Below are 18,733 nucleotides of genomic sequence, written 5' to 3' on the forward strand. Positions count from 1 at the left end.
AAGTAGATCAGCCATGCCACATAAGTTGGAAGAAATGGACAATCCTCTGAAATAAAAAAAAAAAATAAATAAAAAAATCAATCTTACCTTTGCTCTTCCAACCTTGATGGATCACTCTTCTCCTCAGTAGTTATCTGTGCCTCACTACTTTGCTCCTCAGCTTCTGAGACAACACTAATAACACCACTCTGCACAATGCCTTCGGCATGACCATTCTCTGCTGTTACTTCCTCTTGTGTGCCAGATGCTGGACTGCTGGTGTCCATTGGAGACCCCTCCAACTGACTGCTCACTGCAGTTGCAGCTTCTGATCCCTCTACTCTCTCAGGGGACTGGGATGCTGAAAAACAAAGAAATCATTCAAATTAACTGGCTTACTAAGTTTTTCTATCTGATCACTAAAAGGTCCAACACTGCAGAACTAAATTAGAGTGGAAGACAAAGCGAAGACATTCTTGATGTTCAAAATCTAAACTCACAAAAACACGGAAATGAATGCATATGCAAGACTATATAGGGGAATACTAGTGACAATGGAAAAGTGATACACAGGTCAACAAATTAACCAAGAGCTGCAGGGGAACTGTTGATCCTAAAAACATGCCAGTAGTTGTGCATGTGGAGCGCATATGCATTCTGTACAAAATAATGCTATCCAGAATTAATTTCTTTGCCATATGCCCAATAGGTACCAATACAGGTGCTGGCTCCTACACAATCCTGAAATGGATAGAGAGAGAGCTCAGAGAATGAACGAAAGTATTCAAATATGCAATACATGTCAAATGGAGTTTGATATTCAACAGTTCATTTAACATACAAGCAAAACAGTAGTAGGTTACCCTTAACCAAAGTAACAACTTCGTGACAGAAGGCTTATACATTGACAAGCAAATGTTTCAAAAATAAACTTAATGAATAATGATTAGTGTTTGAAAGCAGGTGAAGGACACTGTTTTATACTGTCAAACATGCACCGAACCCACATGTAAAGAAATGCAAAGAGGAAGTTTAATTATGTACCATAACCCAAACAGTTACATAATAAAATCAGAATGGTTTTCGCAAATCCACTCTTCCTGTCATTAGGGCATGCTCTAAGCAGCTTCCACACTTCTGAATGATGCCTTCTTTGTTGGATTACATTTTGTCAAGACCGATAGCATGTTGTAACACACAAAATGAACCTACCTTCCCTTCCTCTTCAATTCACACCTGACAGAGACAACATTATTGGAGGAAATAAGGCCAATGATACAGCACAAAGTGCATTTGCACCAGTCAAGAGCAGAAAAAGGTTCAATCTCAAAAGAAGGTGGATAAGTGAGCAGCCTGACTGAGGGCCAGCTTGTTTACTACCTTAGCATGAAGGATGGATTAGCCCTTACAGTTACCCTGTCCTTGTAGAACATAAGAAAAGGCAGAAAGACCATGAGAGTCTGTAGTACAAAAACTCTCCAAGCAGAGCTGACAGCAAGGAGTAAAACAGTTTTCCAAGTGTAGAATTTTAAAGTGACAGAGGATTCTGGTTCAAAGGGAGGTAACATAATAAGCTTTTTCAGCATAAAACTGAGATCCCAGGGAAGAGAAATGGGTTTCCTTGACGGTTTAAGATGAGAAATGGGTTTCCTTGGCGGTTTAAGATGCAGGAGTCCCTTAAGTAATAGTTTGACCTCCGCTCCGGCCATAAGTTGGGGGATGAATGGCAAGTAAGCATTGATGACTTTGAGGTGAACTTTGACAGAAGGCTAAGCCAAGCCTGAATGTAGCAGTTCACAAAGATATTGTAGGACAGTAGGGACCTGTGATATGAGTGGGTTCTGACTGGGACTGCAGCACCAATAAGAAAATCTTTTCCATTTAGCTGTGTAATGTTTACTTGTAATGGGTCTCCTGGACTCCTACTTTAACAACTTCCTCTGACAACAGGTGCCTTTGAGGGATTAGAATCCCATCATCCACAGATTTAGGCTGAGTGAAGAAAGATTTGGGTGGAGAAGCAAGTGACTAGGTCTGGTTGCAGAGGTATTTTACTGTTGTTTCCATTTCTCAGGCAAAAAAGCAGGGGAAATAAATGTTGTCTCAGAAAGAAGGCAGCCAGTATAAAAGGTACTTTGGTCCTTCCCTTTGTACCTTTAGAAATTTTTTTGGCAGAAGAGGTAGTACAGGAAGGCACAGAGAAATTTCCCTATCCACTGGAAGGAAAAAGCATCTGTCCTCCAGGCTGAGGGACAAGGCCCCCTGGTGCAGAAATGGGGGAGTTGAAAGTTGGCCGGTGATGCAGTGGTCTATCTGTGGTGTACCCCACCGATGAGTGATAGTCTGGAAGACCCATCTGTTCAGGGTTCATTCATGGGAGGTCCTTCAAGGATTGGCTTAGGAAGTCTGCCAGCATATTGTCTTGTGAGAGATTGTATGTGGCTGTGAGGGTTATGACCATCTGGGTTGCCAGGTTCCATGCCACCTGTGTTAACCAGCACAACTGGTAAGGCATGGCAGCCTCTCTGTTTATGTATTACATGACTGCGGTGTTGTCTGTGTACATAACTAGTGGACTGGGTTTCCACAGTTGGGAGAAGGTCTGTAGTACTTGCAGAATAGCCCTCATTTCCTTCAAATTGACATGTTCCTTCAGGAACAGTATTTGCCATCTGCCCTGTACCTGGTGTGATTCTGTCCAAAACCCCCATGCCTCATCTGAGGCGTCTGCGCAAATTTCTTGAAGAGAGGGGGTGTGTAAAGGGAAGTTCTGGGTTGATATAGATTTGCTCCTTCCACCAAATTAGCTCTTTTCTGAGGGAGACCGATTAGGGTGTCCAAGAAGTGGGATTGTTGGGACCACACAGATTTTAGACACCACCGTTTTTTCCTCATATGAAGTCTGGGGGTAGGGAAAGCACTGGAATGGTAGCTGCCATGAAACCAAAAGTTCTTAGGATCCCCCTTGCTGTGCCGTGTGTTACAGTAGAGTTATCTAAGAAGAATGTGGACAAGTTTTTTACTTTCTCCTGGGGGAGGAAGACACGCATTTTCTGTCTCTCTAGTCTGGAAAAAAAGGTCCTGTGTATGAACAAACTGAAAAAAGAGGCCAACACCACACACACACACACACACACACATTAATATAGTAATATATAAACCATGAATCAAACCGTTTTTGGCCCCAAGGCTTTCATCAGTGATACACTCGTAACATTCAAAGAATACTTAAATAGTATTCTAAGTACATTAATTAAACATATTAATCAGCATTTAAAGACATAACACAGTACATAGAATCATATACATAACTTATACAAACCACCATTCAAAGATGGTCATTCAGGCCAGAGGAAAATAGGCCCCCTAATTTGATTATCCAAGCTTTCTCCTTATTATTCAATATAGTGTGCCATCCCATTTTCCTGGATCTGTCCCCCCCAAATTTTATCTATAACAGTAAAATGAAATTTGGCTGTTTTGTGATTTTGAACATGTTTGTAAAGGGCATTAGTCAGATGCTGGTTTCTTATGTCGCTGAAATGTTCAGACATTCTGATCCTAAGAGGCCTGGACATTTGTCCCACATAAAATGCAGAACAGGAACAGGTGGCCAAATAGACCACCCAATCCATCCCACAATTACCAAAACATTTAACCTGATAAAGCTTACCAGTATTCCTACTAGAAAATTACTTGGTTTTAAGCATATGTGTACAGAATGCGCAGCGCCCACAGGGAAAGGACCCCATCAATTTATCCCAGTTAATGTAGTTTGTTGACCAAAAGTAGACTTCTTAAATCCAGATTTGAAATGACTGAGGTATGACCCTAAACTACAGCCCCTACGATAGGAAAATAAACACTCTGGTGGTAGTATCCCGGCTAATTCTTGGTTAGCCAAAAGGATGTTCCAATTGTTTTTAATAACATTTCTAGTCGCATTAATGTTTCTTCCATATGTAGTCACAAACCTAATTGCGTCCTGTTCTGTACCTGATCTCACCCTGTATTCCAATAATTTAGCTCGGTCCTGATCCTGAGCCCAATTACTGGCTGTCATACTATACACCCTGGCTTGTATCCACGATTACAAAACTTTTTTATGAGGTCCTGTTGATGGCATGTGTAGGTATCTTGATCCGAACAAATTCTCCTAACTCTCAAAAATTGAGATTTGGGTAGGTTTCTGATAGTATGAAGGGGATGTAAACTAGCAGCTTCCAATAAACTATTATATTGGGGGTATTTACAAAACACTTGAGTGGACAACGTATGATCAGAATTGTGTGTTATTCGAACATCCAAAAATTGGATCTCCTGATCATGCATGTTAAGTGCAGAGACTTCCCATACTCTGGAACAGGCTACCCATCTATGTCAAGCAAAGTTCTTCATTAGCACTCTTCAAAAAAAATCTTGATGAGTGGATGGGAAATAGGAAATACACCACTTGTGTCTCTGCTAGACAGTGGCACAGGAAAATAACTTTATTGGGTGGCGTAAGCCAGGGAACCTTTTTGGCTAGGCTTACGTAGGCCCTTGGGCCGATAGCCTAGTACCTACTTATGAACCTATAAATTCCATCCCCCATTTATTCTCATTTAGATATTGGACAAACCCTAGCAAATATGTATCACCACCCTGCCAGATCAACCAACAATCGTCAAGGTACCTACGCCAAATTTCCATCTCCCCTAAAATGGAAGTATGACGTCTAAATGCTGGAGGACTATGCCTGCAGAGAAAGTTTGGAGCAAAATGTCATCCAGGTAAGGAAAGATTTGAATTCCGTGGGTGTGGCAGAATGCTACCACTAGTGATAGACACTTTGAAAATACTCTTGGTGCGGTGAAAAGAGCAAAAGGCAAAGCAATAAACTGAAAATGTGATAAGTCAGGAAAAAAACCTAAAGAATTTTCTGCAAGGAGGACAATATGTGCAGATAGGCATCCTTCAGCTCCAAGGACACTAGAAATACCTGAGGGATAATGAAAGGCAAGAAAGTGGGAAGAGATAACATTTTGAAAGCTAGTACTTTCAAGAATGTGTTTCGAGGGGAAAGGAATAGGATTGTGCCTTCACTGTCCTCTTTTTCTTGGCACCAGAAAGATTATGGAGTAGAAGCTCCTCCCTATAAAGTCTTTTGGAACTTGTTTGATGGTGCCCTGATTCAGGAGGTTTTGAATAATGAGAGTGATTAAATGAAAGCTGATTGTGTGTGTGTGTATGTGTGTGTGTGTGTGTGGGTGGGGGGGGGGGGGTAGAGGCTGTCAGAGTTTGAATGTGGGTAAGTGGTGGCAGGTGCCCAGAATGGGATAACTCCTGATGATCTGAGCTAGAGGAATCTGCATCTTCGTGAAATGTCACCTTCCTGGTTCTTTTGGATTGGGGGGGGGGCTTCAGTAGCAGAAGTATGGGGAGGGCTCTATGAATATCATGAAAGCCATGAGTTCATGTGCTATTCCTTGGCAGTCTTGGGTTCAGTCTGAAAAGTGGTTGGAGGAGGGGACAAAGAAAAAGTGGTTTGCTTCAGTTTGGGTGTCTATTTAAAATTGATGACCTGAGTTTACAGTCATTCAACTGTGACTTTAAAGTTTCGGTAATCGAGGAAGTCAGGGTGTCTCCCTGAAGACCCATGACACACATGTGGGAAGCTGAGGCCTGCCGGGCAACATAAGACACAACAGACATATGTTATGGTAATGCTCGTAGGAAGGTTGGGTCCCACAGGCCATGGCGACCTCCTGAGGTGGTCATGCCAGTGGGTCTGGGCCTAGGAGTTGCCAGACAAGGGAGCTGCAAAGGCATCTCACTTGGGTAGTCAGTCGACTTGGGGACTAGATCCAGAGATCTCAGAAATGTCAGGGTCTCTGGTCTTTTTGTCCGTTTCTTCAGAATGACGCTAGTAGATGACGGAGTTTGCACAGATCCTGTGGTAGCAATGGATTACAATGCCACCCAAGAAACCGAACAGGAAGACTCCATATGGGTGGGCTAATAACAAAGCCCAAAGTTTTTATGGTTTTCGCACAGAATTTTGCTAAGTGAGGACAGTTACAGACATTGTGCTAAGGCCCCAAGCAGACAAAATAAGTGAAAACCTTTATGCATGATTCGTATCCCACACTTAAAGCAACTATTGACTTTTTTTTAACATTAATACAGAAAATTTCCAATACTGTACGTATTATAAATAACCCATCCCACCTTTTTTTTCCCCTCTCTTTTCCTTTGAAGTCTTTATTCTCCCTCTCAATTAAGTTACCACTGCCATCCTAAATATTTAGATACTATGTAACAAAAGAATTTATTCCTGTTCTCGAGCATGAAATTAAATTGTAATTGTGTCTTCTTTACTGACTGTATATGTAACTAAACTATGTAATGTGAAGCTTTTATCCCCGGGCCTCCACTGAAAACGAGCTCCCTGAGCCCAGTGGGCCTCCCTGGTCAACAAACTGGAAATAAATAAACAAACAATAAATATGACTGGAACAGGAGGCTCTCTGGAAAAATGAGCCAACTTTTGGACGAGTGTTGTGAACGCACATGAAGTGCAGTGGACTGCACACACAGAAAGAAATGAAGATGGTGCTGACAGATGCTTTTTTTATATCCTGAAGTCCAGATGTCAGTTGGTTAGGGATGATGCAAAGACTATGGAAATCGGGTCTGTTGTGGGCTTTTCCATGGCAGGAAGACCCAAGAATCAGTGCTGCAACACCTACTATAAAGACCACCCAGACATCTTAGAGATGTATTAGAGATGCTTCAGAAATTATATGCAAATTTGTATAAAGCAGAGAAATATGGAAACCAAGAAAATGTGCAAATGGAAACATTTAAGACTTAAATATGCCAAGGTTAGAGGAAGATGAGACAACAATTAATAGCTGAGACAGGAAGAAAAAAGACAAAAATGGTAATGCATAAATCAGCAGGGAAGTCTCCAGGAAAAGATGGAATTCCTGGAGAAGTCTGGAAGTTAGGAGGGAAGAAAGCTTTGGTGGTTGATTTGCCCAAAGGGGGTAAAACCCTAGAGACCCTGCTTCATTTTGACCAATTTTAAACCATGATGATAAAAGTGGTTACGTTAATACTAGCTAAGAGAATGGCAAATTGCCAAAATGTATACAAATGATCAATGTGGTTTTTTGGAGGGTTGGCAAACATCTGACAACATTAAAAGAACAATGATGATCCACAGGGAAGCAGAATGCAAGAAAAAAAATAGCTTTTGTGGGTGGGACGTTATGCAGAAAAAGCATTACGGGCTGCTGTGATTTGAGGAGTAGGGCAACGGAAGCATCTGTATGCCTTGATAGACAAAGGTTAATTAGGAGAATATGTGAGGTGCTGGAGGAAAGAATTCTAGTGGGAGAGGTCCTTTCTGACAAACTGTGTTTCAGCACAGGACCAGGCAAGGGTGTCCTCCTCCCCCCTTTGTTACTTGCTTTACATTTAGAGCAGTGGTAAAGAAAATAAGTGACTCACAAATTCAAGGATGCAACTGGTATGGCAATCAATATGACATTATTTTAAACTTGATTTAGTTTTGTGTAACATCTGAAAACAGTCAAGTCTTTTTGGGATATAAAATTACTGAAGATAAAAACAAAGGCTTTACAGACTATGTACCCACATATGAACTGGTTCAGCAATGCTCATATTTATGGGGATACCATAAGATGAAGTATTTAGATGTGTGGCTTAAAATGGCTTACATTATGGCTGCTAAGGATATGAGGGAAGGACTAAAGCAAAAGTTATGCAGTTACATTAATGACAGATCCATGTGTGATTTTCATCTGGTTCAACATGTGGGTTGTCAGCTCCAATCCAATCCACCCTCAGCACCTATTCTGAAGATTCTCGGATCCAGGGTTATGACATCTTCCTTGCCCATAATTCCCCTCTACTCCACCTTAGTACCTCAGATCGAGTTTGCCCCATTAAACTAATTTACAGGAATTACATTCCATACTAAATCTAGCACACAGGTAAAGAAGAATCGGACAACAGTGGGTGTATAAGAATACTACCAGGTCACCAGAAGTCCAGTTTTGTCAATCTGAAAGGAAGCAGGAGGGAGGTTGAACCAGACAAAATTCAGACAACATGGATCTACTGCTAAGTATAGAACTTTTATACCCAGTGGTGTCTATTTTTGCCTAATTTAACACATGGGACAGATTACCACACTGTTTTACCAGGGTGGTATCAAGGAAGGACATTTATGAGAATGTTAGAACCAAAAGGAGAGCGCTATCTGGATTGTGCATCCAGTTTGCAATGAGAGACAAATCTGCAAAGTGTTGACCAAGTTGCTGAAATATCAAGAAAAAGTAGTCTACTAGTAAAAAAAGCTGTTGATGTGGCCACTGCCCTTCTAGAGTAAGCTTTATGTTTAAGACTGTACGGACAAAGCCACTGTTACTGTAGACAAAATAAATGCAGTCTGACAACCATATGGAGAGAGCAACCTTAGCAACTGCTTTGCCTAATTTAGGTCTTGAGAAAGCAACAAATAATTTATCAGACTTTCTGAACTGCTTGGTCCCATGAAGTTACAACTCACGTGGGCTATTAACACCCAGCATATGTAAAATGTACTCACCTTTGTTTGAGAATCTGGGAAAGAGATTGGCAGACTTACTGACAGATTTATATTAGTTTCAGATGCCACTTTAGGAAGGAAAGATGCATTAGTTCCCAAGGAAATTCTGCCTTTATGGAATACCAGATATGGAGGTTTGCAGGAAAGTGCTTGTACCTCTGAAATCTGTATGGCTGATGTAACAGTCACCAAAAAAATGTTTTCCAAGACAGGAACTTCAAATCAACTGATTCTGCTGGTTTAAAAGAGGGTTGAGTTAATGCCTGCAGCAGGACAGTAATATCCCAGGAAGTTCTGGATCTCTGCTACTGGTCATAGAAAAAGTTCCTTTCAAAAAGGCTTTAGTCACTCTTAATAAAGCTATAAAATCATAATTTTGCCTTATGTGGACATGAGATTGCAGCCATTTGCACTTGACACTGGAATAATGAGCCGCTGTGGAGAAGTCAGACAAGAAGTCTAATATAGGTCCACAGATTAGTACTAGTTAACTGCCATTGTGGGCCTAGCCTACCCAATTACTCCATGTGAGAATTAAACCTTGCATCTTGTGTCTGCAAGATAAACACCTTAACTATTATGCCAACCTCCCAACCTGTGGAAGGAATGGGAGCAGAAAAAGGGTCTAAACCCTTTGACAAGGTCCAAATGGAATTTTGTACGGCAGATGATCTTAGCAGATTGTTTTTGAGAGGCTGATATGATCTGAACAACCAATGTTGGGAGCCTGACATTTCTGGCTAAAGTTAAAACCAGAGGAACCAAGTGATTAACTTCATGGATTTCTGGTCCATAGGAGGCAACCCAGAGAGGTGTGTTGACAGGTTTGGGTACTGATCCAACATCCATGGTAGATGTACTAGTACAAGTCACAGGAAGGGAAGCCACATTTGTCGGAGCCAGAAAAAAGCAATGAGGATCACTCTGGCCTTGCAAACTCTTGCTTTCTGGATGAATTTGTTCCAGGCTGGTCAAACAGTAAGATGCAAAGGGGACACTCCAGGTACAGTTAACCATTGACAAGACCCCTATACAAATCACAGCTAGTTACCGGCCTTCAAATCTGACTCGAGGTGCAATCCGCCTAACTGTACCTCTTCGAATCTACCAAGATTCAACCCTTTACACTCTGATCCTGGGTGACAAACTACCCAAACATAAATTGGAAGAACTACTCATGCCAAAACACAAATGTCCACAGATTCCTTGATTCTGTCAATGCAAATGCCTTGGAACAGCTAGTCAATACCCCCCCACAACAGGTGATATCATCTCGAACTTGGCATTAACCAACATGAGTAACCCCACTGCAGTATCCCTGCAGTGTCATCCTCCCTGGTAAGATCCAACCATAAGGCGGTCACTTTTGAAGTCACCATCTCCCCTGACCCCCCCCTCTAGCTAGGGTCAAACAAAGCACTTCTCCAAAGCCAATTACAGCCTCCTGAGGAATGGTATAAACAGCTTCACAGCCCCGTCCCCCTCTCTAGGAACTGGCACCAGTATCCAAAACTATACCAAAGCACTATATGAGCATTTACATAGATGCATGGAATCAGGAATACCAGACAGGACTAAATCATCCTCCGCAAGGAAGAGTAAACCTGTCTGGTGGACATCTGCAATAAATAAACACTATAACAAAAGGAAAAAAATTGTTGTCCAGGACCAAGAAGGAGCAGTTACCCAATTGGAAGCAGTCTCTCCTTAGCCTGAACAAGCAAATAAGAGCACTAGTGAAATCCACCAAAGCAAACGGTCCAAATTGGCCACATCTACTAGAGACAATCATAAGGCCTTCTTCACATATGTCTGCAATCTCAAAAGAAGCACCCAGATCTGTTCAGAATTGGTGGTCAAGGACCCTACACATACAAGTGCCATAGATATAGCAAACATGCTCGCTGGCAGATTCAGCAAAAAAAATTCACCCGTCCCCCTATCAGTAAATCAGGACATCCCCAGTATCTGCCCCCTTCCCCTTATATCTAGGGGACAGGTCATCACTGCTCTCACAAAGGCAACAGATACAGCCTCCATGGGACCCGATAACATCCCAGGCTGCATCCTACATGAACTCAGGCAGGAACCTGCAGCACCATTAGGCGCCCTTATTCAGCCAAAGCCCGAGCGCTGGATTCATCCCAGCTGAGTGAAGGACAACCACCATCATCCCTTTGCACAAAGGTGGAATGTCTACCGATCTTGGAAATTATACACCCATCAGCCTAACTAGCCTGATCTGCACAGCCATGGAATGAATCATCATAGACCTCATTAACAAGGACATTGATAAAGTACAGTTTTGTACCTACCATAAATGTAGATGTTCGAAGATCCACATTGCTGCAGTCCTAACACTTGGGTAGTCCGCTGTCCCTCGGTCGGCCCGAATATCAGAGTATAAGGCTGACGTCGGTCAAGGCGCATTTGACTGACATCAGAACGTCAGGGTACAAATGCGCATGACCGACGTCATATCCTCAGTCTTTTCTTGCCCCAGATGTCAGAAGACCCTAAAAAGAAAGGTCAAAACCCATAGACCACAACAAAACAACCAACTAGCCTAACACCAAAAATATGTATAATATATACAATATATACAAAATGCAATATACCTCAGATGGAAAACCCAACCCACACAACCACCTCAAACAACAGAGTGGAAGGAGGGAGGGTAAATTGGACTGCAGCAATGTGGATCTTCAAACATCTACATTTATGGTAGGTACAAAACTGTACTATGTTCTTCATCTCACATTGCTGCAGTCCTAACACTTGGGTAGAATCCCAAAGCAGAGGTAAGGGAGGATGGCTAAACTATAATGAAGCAGGAGCTGCCAAAATGCCCTGCAACACAGCAGTGGCAAAACCAGCCCTGGATTTAGAGTACAATGGAAGGTGGTAATGCCTAGAGAAGGTATGCACTGAACTCCAAGTGGCTGCCTCCAAAATATCCTTAGTAGCCACCCCTCAAAAAGCTGTTGAAGTGGCAGTAGCCCTAGTGGAATGAGGTCTAATCCCAGCTGGAATCTCTTTGCCATGATGGGAATAACAGAAAGCAATGCAAAATCCAATCCACTTAGAAATAGTTTGTTTTGACACGGGCTTGCCCTGAGAGCACAAAGCAAAAGAAACTAATAACTGCTGAGATTGTCTGAACCCTTTAGTTCTGTCCAAATAATATCGCAACTGCCTGTGAACATCTAAAGTGTGCAAAATCTTTTCCCCTTTAGTTTGGGGATTTGCATAAAAAGTAGGCAAATGAATAGTTTGGTTTAAAGCCACACTAGAAACCACTTTAGGCATAAAGGAAAGACTAGTACGTAAAGATACCCTATCCTTGTGGAAAATTAAGAAAGGCCCAACTGCCATCAGGGCCTGCAATTCAGAAACCCTTCTTGCAGAGGTAATGGCCAACAAAAAGCAGTCTTCCATGACAAATATTTCAACTCAGCAGTAGCTGCAGGCTCAAAAGGTTGTAGAGTGAGTTTCTCCAACACAAAATTGAGATCCCAAGCAGGAGTAGGAGCTCTTCGTGGGGGTCTTATATTTTTTGCCCCTCTAAGAAATTGCTTGAATAAAGGATGAGAAAACAAAGGTGGGTCACAATCGTAGTGAGCTGAAATTGCTGCAGCATGAATCTTAATAGAAGAGAAGGACAAACCTTTGTCCAATAACTCAGTAAGATATTGAAGAGCCATACTTAAATCAGGCTCAGAAACATCCAAATCCTTAGCTGCACTCCAAAATAAAAATCTCTTCCATTTATCTGCGTACACTTTCCTTGTACTAGGCCTTCTAGCTTCCAAAATCACATTCAAAACTTGTTGTGGAAGTTGAGACCCTCTATGGTTTAAAACAGAATATGCCATGCTGTTAGGTGAAGAGAGTGAAGTTTGACATTGAGCAAATGACTGTCCTCCTGGGACAACAGATGTGGAATCAAAGGCAAAGGCCATGGAGGCTTCCGTACAAGACTTCTCAGTAGTGGGTACCAGTGCTGTCGAGGCCAATCTGGAGCTATCAAAATCATCCTTGGCTTGTCCTGTCTGACCTTCAGAAGTACCTTTGGGAGGAGAGGCAGAGGTGGAAAGGCATACACATGAAGATTTTTCCAACTGAAAGAAAGAGCATCCACTTTCCAAGCTGTAGGATGAAACCGCTTTGTGCAAAACTTTGGCAGCTGGTGGTTTAGTGGAGAAGCGAACAGATCTATGTCTGGAGTTCCCAGGACACTGTCAATTTCTGAAATACATGAAGATCCAGTTTCCACTCGTGGGGATCCATGATTTGTCTGCTTAACACATCTGCTAAGGAGTTCTGTGCTCCCGGCAGAAACCTTGCCTGAAGACTTAGTTGTAAACTGAGAGCAGTCTCCCACAAAATCATTGCTTGCCTGCATAGAGGATAAGAATGTGTTCCCCCTTGCTTGTTGATGTACCACATGACAGTTGTGTTGTCTGTTAGAATCAACACCTGCCCTGGAAGAAGTAAATCCTTGAAAGCCATTAATGCAAACTGGACTGCTAACATCTCCTTCATGTTGATATGTAGATGTTGTAGTCTGGCAGGCCACTTGTCTTGTATCCACTTTCCATTTAGATGAGCTCCCCAAGCTATGTCTGAGGCATCTGTTGTTAGAATCTGACTCGCCTCTGGCCGGGTCACAGAGAGTCCCTTGTTTAGGTGACATTCCTGAGCCCACCACAAAAATTCCTTTTGAATGCAAGGTATTATTTGAATGACAGTGTCCAGATCCTGGCAGTGCTGTGTCCATACATTTTGAGATACCATTGTAGCTTCCTCATATGCAGTTTGGCATTGGGAAGCACCAGAATACAAGATGCCATGAACCCTAAGGCTTGAAGGACTGTCCTTGCAGTCAGCCCGGACTGATGAGATAGCTGATGGAAGTAAAGGGATAGACTCTTTTGTTTGTCCGGGGTTAAAAAGGCCATCTGGGATGCTGTATTCAGTCTCACACCCAGAAAGCACATGTCTTGAGAGGGTACTAGACTGGACTTTATTTCGTTCACAGAATACCCCAGGCATCTTAGCACTGCTATCACATATTCCAAATGACGAAGAAGCTCTTCCCTTCCTTGAGCCAGAATCAGGCAGTCGTCCAAATAAGGATAGATCTGTATTCCTTTTAGCCTGAAGAAAGCTATCACTGGAGCCAGAACTTTCGTGAACACTCTGGGCAGTAGATAAGCCAAAGGGCAATGCAGAGAACTGATAGTGAGAAGTCCCAGCTCGAAAACGCAGATACTTCCTGCAATTTAGTCTGATAGGAACATGAAGGTAAGCCTCCTTGAGATCCAAAGTTACCATCCAATGATCTTTGCCCAGCAGAGGTAAAAGCTGCTGCAACATTAACATTTTGAACTTGGGAATGTCCAGATAAGTGTTGAGGATAGATAAATCCAAAATTGGTCTCCACGTGTTCCCCTTCTTTGGGACTAGGAACAGGCGAGAATAAAATCCTAGGCCCCTTTCTGGCATAGGAACCGGCTGTATGGCCCCTATTTGGAGTAGCAGTGAAATTTGCTTGTGAGCCTCTATTCTTTGTTGGGGAGGAATGTCTGGCATGCCTTTGAAAGGAGGCAAGGTATGGAAATAAAACCTGTAACCGTGATGTATGATATCCAGTACCCACTTGTCTTGGGTAATCAAACTCCAATTTTCTTTGAAAAGTGCCAACCTTCCTCCCAAAGGTGCTGCCAGGCGAGAAGGTTCTGGCAGCTGAAAAGGTAGGTCATTGGGTCTGCTTACGAAAGGACTGACCCCTGCCCTCACCCGAAGACTGTGCAGGAGAACTCCCTGTCCTAGGCCTGAAAGAGCCCTGACCTCTGCCCCTGCCACGTCTAGATCTACCCCTAGACTGGGAATCATAAGGATACGTCCACCCTTTAGTAGGCCAATTTCTACTAAACTTTGGAGGCTGAACCTGCAAAAAATCTTTAACAGTCTGCATAGACTTAGCCTTGTCTTCCATTTTCTTTAAAACTGCCTCAACAGGAGAACCAAACAAAACATCAGATTGCAAAGGGGCATCCAAAATCCTAGTTTTAACATGGTCAGATAAATTTTGATCCCTCAGCCAGGCATGCCTGCGAAGAACTGACCCAGTGGCAGCCACCCTAGACGAGGCCTGTACAGCATCAAAACCACATTGCAAAGAATGCTTACCCACCTGTTCAGAAACATGCACTAAATCTTGTAACTCTTTACAGTCAATACCTTCCGCCAGAGCATCAACCTTAGATTTTAACTGAGAAAGGAGATAATTTTGATATTTCAACATGTGAAACTGGCAATTCAAAGCTCTCATGGCTAGAGTGGAAGAAGTATAAACTTTCTTTCCCCATCTATCCAAGGCCCTGGCCTCTTTATCTGCAGGAACCGGATTCTTGACAACAGAAGCCTTAACACCCTTAGGCCCCTGGCTAACAGTTTCTGGGTCCGCCCTAGGACTCTTAAAAAGATACTTATGAGCTTCAGGCACCCTGTAATACCTATCTGGTTTAACAGGAGCAGGAGGCAAAGAATCAGGATTAAGAGAAGCCTCTGCAACCACATCTTCCACCACATTCAGAACAGGAGGTATAGCTAAAGGCCTATGCTGGGGTAAAAACAAAAATTCCCTAAGCCTTTTCCTGGAATCAGAGAAATCCTAACCTTCCCATTTAAAATGCTCTCTCATGGAGTGAAGGGTCTCTGAAAAAGAAAAATCCTCAGAAGGAGAAGCAGAAGGAGTAGTATCATCCACATCAGAATCAGAATAATGAGTATACTCCTGCAAGTCTTCAGCCGAAGACTCAGACACATCTGAAGCCTGTTCATAATCCCCCAACACATGTTCCATCCTAGGCCTCTTATCAGGTGGGGGCATAGAGCCTCTAATTAAAGTAATTAAATCCTCTGCCATTTTGAGCATGTGCTTCTTGGGCACAGCACCTGAAGAACTGGGAGTGACACCCACAGAAGCTAAACTAGACCTGCCTCTAGGAGAAGCCTTGGAAGCAGAAAGAGAGGGCCTAGACCCCTTAGGAAGGGAGGGGAGTACAGTTACTTGAGAAGCCCCTACAGCCTGCCCTGCCTCCTGGGAGGCCACATCCTGTAAAATCAAAGTTTCTCCCTGGGACTCCAGAGAGGCCTCCGTCGGAACCACCGGTTCCACTGACGCCTCTAAAGAACTGGCGTCCGGTTCGGACGACTCCTCTAACCTAGGTTTAACTGCCTTGTCCTTGCGCTTCTTAGAGGAAGCCGGCGTCAGAGCATCCGACGGCATTTTGTAATTGCACCGCTTCCCAAAGACCAACCTTGCACAATCCAACCTCCGCTTAATAGTGCGTTTATTAAACCTAGCACAAAAGCGGCATCCAACAACGTCGTGCTCAGGTCCTAAACAAGGTATACACAAATTATGGTAATCCCTATGCGGTATCTGTTTCCCACAAGAAATACAGTTATTCACTTTTTCTGACATCCGGTAAACCACTGAGGCAAGAAAAAAAATATTCCCCAACGGGGTACTTAACCAACTCTGACTTCGGTCTGAAACTCCGAATTCGAAAAATTTCAGAACGCCGAACGGCACTTGCAACACTGCTTCTGCATCGGACCATGCGGCAAAAAAGACTGAGGATATGACGTCGGTCATGCGCATTTGTACCCTGACGTTCTGATGTCAGTCAAATGCGCCTTGACCGACGTCAGCCTTATACTCTGATATTCGGGCCGACCGAGGGACAGCGGACTACCCAAGTGTTAGGACTGCAGCAATGTGAGATGAAGAACATCCTCCAAACACTCGATCCCACACAGTTTGGCTTCGTCAAGGGGAGGAAGTCTCTATTAAATTTAGTCAACTTCTTTGAGACAGTCACCAAAGCCATGGACAAGGGGAAGATCGTGCACACCGCCTACCTTGACCTGGCCAAAGCCTTCGACACTATTCCCCATTCGGGCATAACAGATAAACTCTCTCAACTAGGTAGAACAAATCCCAAAAGTATCTGTGTTGGAACATGGCAAATACAGGCAATTCACTAATTTAAGATGGGTTTTCAATAAAAATTGGGAAATCTTGACAGAAGATTTCAAAATTAGAACCCATTTAGGTGATAAACCTGTTATCACCTACAGGAGAGGTAAGAACATGAAAGACCTATTGAGAAATAGATAAGCCACTTTTCGCAGGCCCATCATGGTATGTACAAGTGTGGAACATGTAATTGGTGCCATAAGATCAAAACAGGAGATAGATTTATAGTTAAGAATGTTCAATTTAAAATTAAGGCCAAATGCAACTAATTCAAAAGCAATTGTATACCTAGCCACTTGCGATCCATGTTTGGTGTTCTACAGAGGAAAACCTGAAAGAAAATTTAGTCAGAGAATCTATGAACACGAATACGCTATTAAAAAAGGAAATTTAAATAATGCCTTAGCCAGCCACATTCATGATAACACCATTCATTTAAGTTCACGGCAATCGACCATGTAGAAATTAATGAAAGGACACCCATGGGGAGCCAGGTTAGAACTCAAAGAATTACAATGGCAAATATTTTTACAGACTGATAGATGGCCAGGTATCAGTGAGAGTATCAATTACTCCAGTTTTGAAACTAAAGGTACTTGAAAGAAAGATACTAGAGAAGGAACACTAATATGTTTTCCATTTTCATTGTGTTAGATTCCATCATGGCATTTTTAGTTTTGGACCTAATGGATTTAAGTGTAGCTCATCAACAGAGATAAATAGTGGTGCATAAAAATGTTTTTATAGGATTTTTATTTTCATTATTACTTGTTATTTTTTTTTTTTAAGTCTCAGCATTTTTACAATTTGATGAAGTTATTTCACTTTAATGTATTTTATATATGCTTAGCATACAAAGTATTTAAAGGACTTCAACAAAGGCATTTAAGGGGCTTATTTTGCTTTAAGTGCTTATCCAGTCAGAGACAGACTACTAATATTTATTTATTTATTTATTTATTTGCATTTGTTAACCGGGTTGGTCCAGCTGGGTAAGAATTACCATTTTTCAGTGGAGACCCGAGGGGAAAAGCCCCAAACAGACATACAAATACATACGAATAGAGACAAATTAACAATATTACAGAGGAAAACAATATTATGGGTACAATGGATAAGAAAAACAAACAATAAAAGTTTGAGAATATGAGTAAGGTAGGCCAGAGGCATGCATGCAAAAGATTTATGAAAAGGTGTTCTGAGCAAGATCTCTGAATTAAGTTAAAGTAGGCAAAGAAATGATGATTTAGGTGTGGAGTTAGTAGTGAGGGAGTTTTAGGTGGGAGCATGTGAAAGACATTCCCATTTGGAGGAGAGAAGCATGGATTTGAAATTGTTGTGGTTAGGTATATTACGTAGTGGTGTGGAGAGATTGTTCCATAGTTTGGCTATAGTGTGGGATAGTAGTAGTTTACCAGTTGGGTGGATGGGTTTGTGTACATGCAGGAGGTTTTGGCCTGTGGATCTCAGGCTACGGGTATTTAAGTGTGAGAAATGTAATAGGATGTTGTCTGCTGAAGTTTATACTGCATAAATGAAACCGGTGTGCTACATTGTTTGAATTTATTGTTTCATTAAATAAGACTTTTTGTCTTGGCAGGTTTTATTTGAATTATTTGCTTCTAGGAACGAGGCACAGCCTGATATTTTTAAGGAGTTTGCTTTCGTTTTTTTTTTTTTTTTTTTTTTTTTTTTTTTATAAATACAGGCAATTCACAAAAGTCTCTCCAAGCTTCTTCCACAAGTTTTTATTAAACAGATGTAAGCGGCTTCACAAAGTAAAACACTGCTTCTTCAGACACAAACTGCAGCAACTAAACTACCATCTATATGCAAAACTAAAACCCATTCAGCCAAAAGCAGTTCACGGAGACACACACCCTCTCATTAAATACCTTGACAACAAATTAAAAACCACAGAAGGGTAAAATTTAGAGAGAAATATATTTGCTTTGTTCCAGCATGGATACTTTTGGAATTTGTTCTACTTTTGCTGGTTTATCTGTGTGGTTTATCACTGGATAGTGCTTTTTATTCTCTCAACTAGGTATCAATCTGTATGTTACCGGATGGGTAGCTAA

At 42.1% G+C, this 18,733-nt stretch overlaps 1 protein-coding gene across 1 annotated transcript in view; it reads right to left on the reverse strand.

Moving 5' to 3' along the window:
- The window catches only part of HUWE1 (HECT, UBA and WWE domain containing E3 ubiquitin protein ligase 1), a gene marked incomplete in the record, with an annotated part of 5,008,559 nt that overhangs the window by 924,602 nt on the left and 4,065,224 nt on the right, over nt 1–18,733 (reverse strand). The window contains 1 exon segment of the mRNA XM_044079288.1: nt 88–340. Coding sequence (XP_043935223.1) covers nt 88–340 — 253 coding nt within the window.

The sequence above is a fragment of the Protopterus annectens genome, chromosome 8.part0 (assembly GCF_019279795.1).
Source record: "Protopterus annectens isolate FY-2018-M chromosome 8.part0, PAN1.0, whole genome shotgun sequence".
Taxonomy (NCBI): Eukaryota; Metazoa; Chordata; order Ceratodontiformes; family Protopteridae; genus Protopterus; species Protopterus annectens.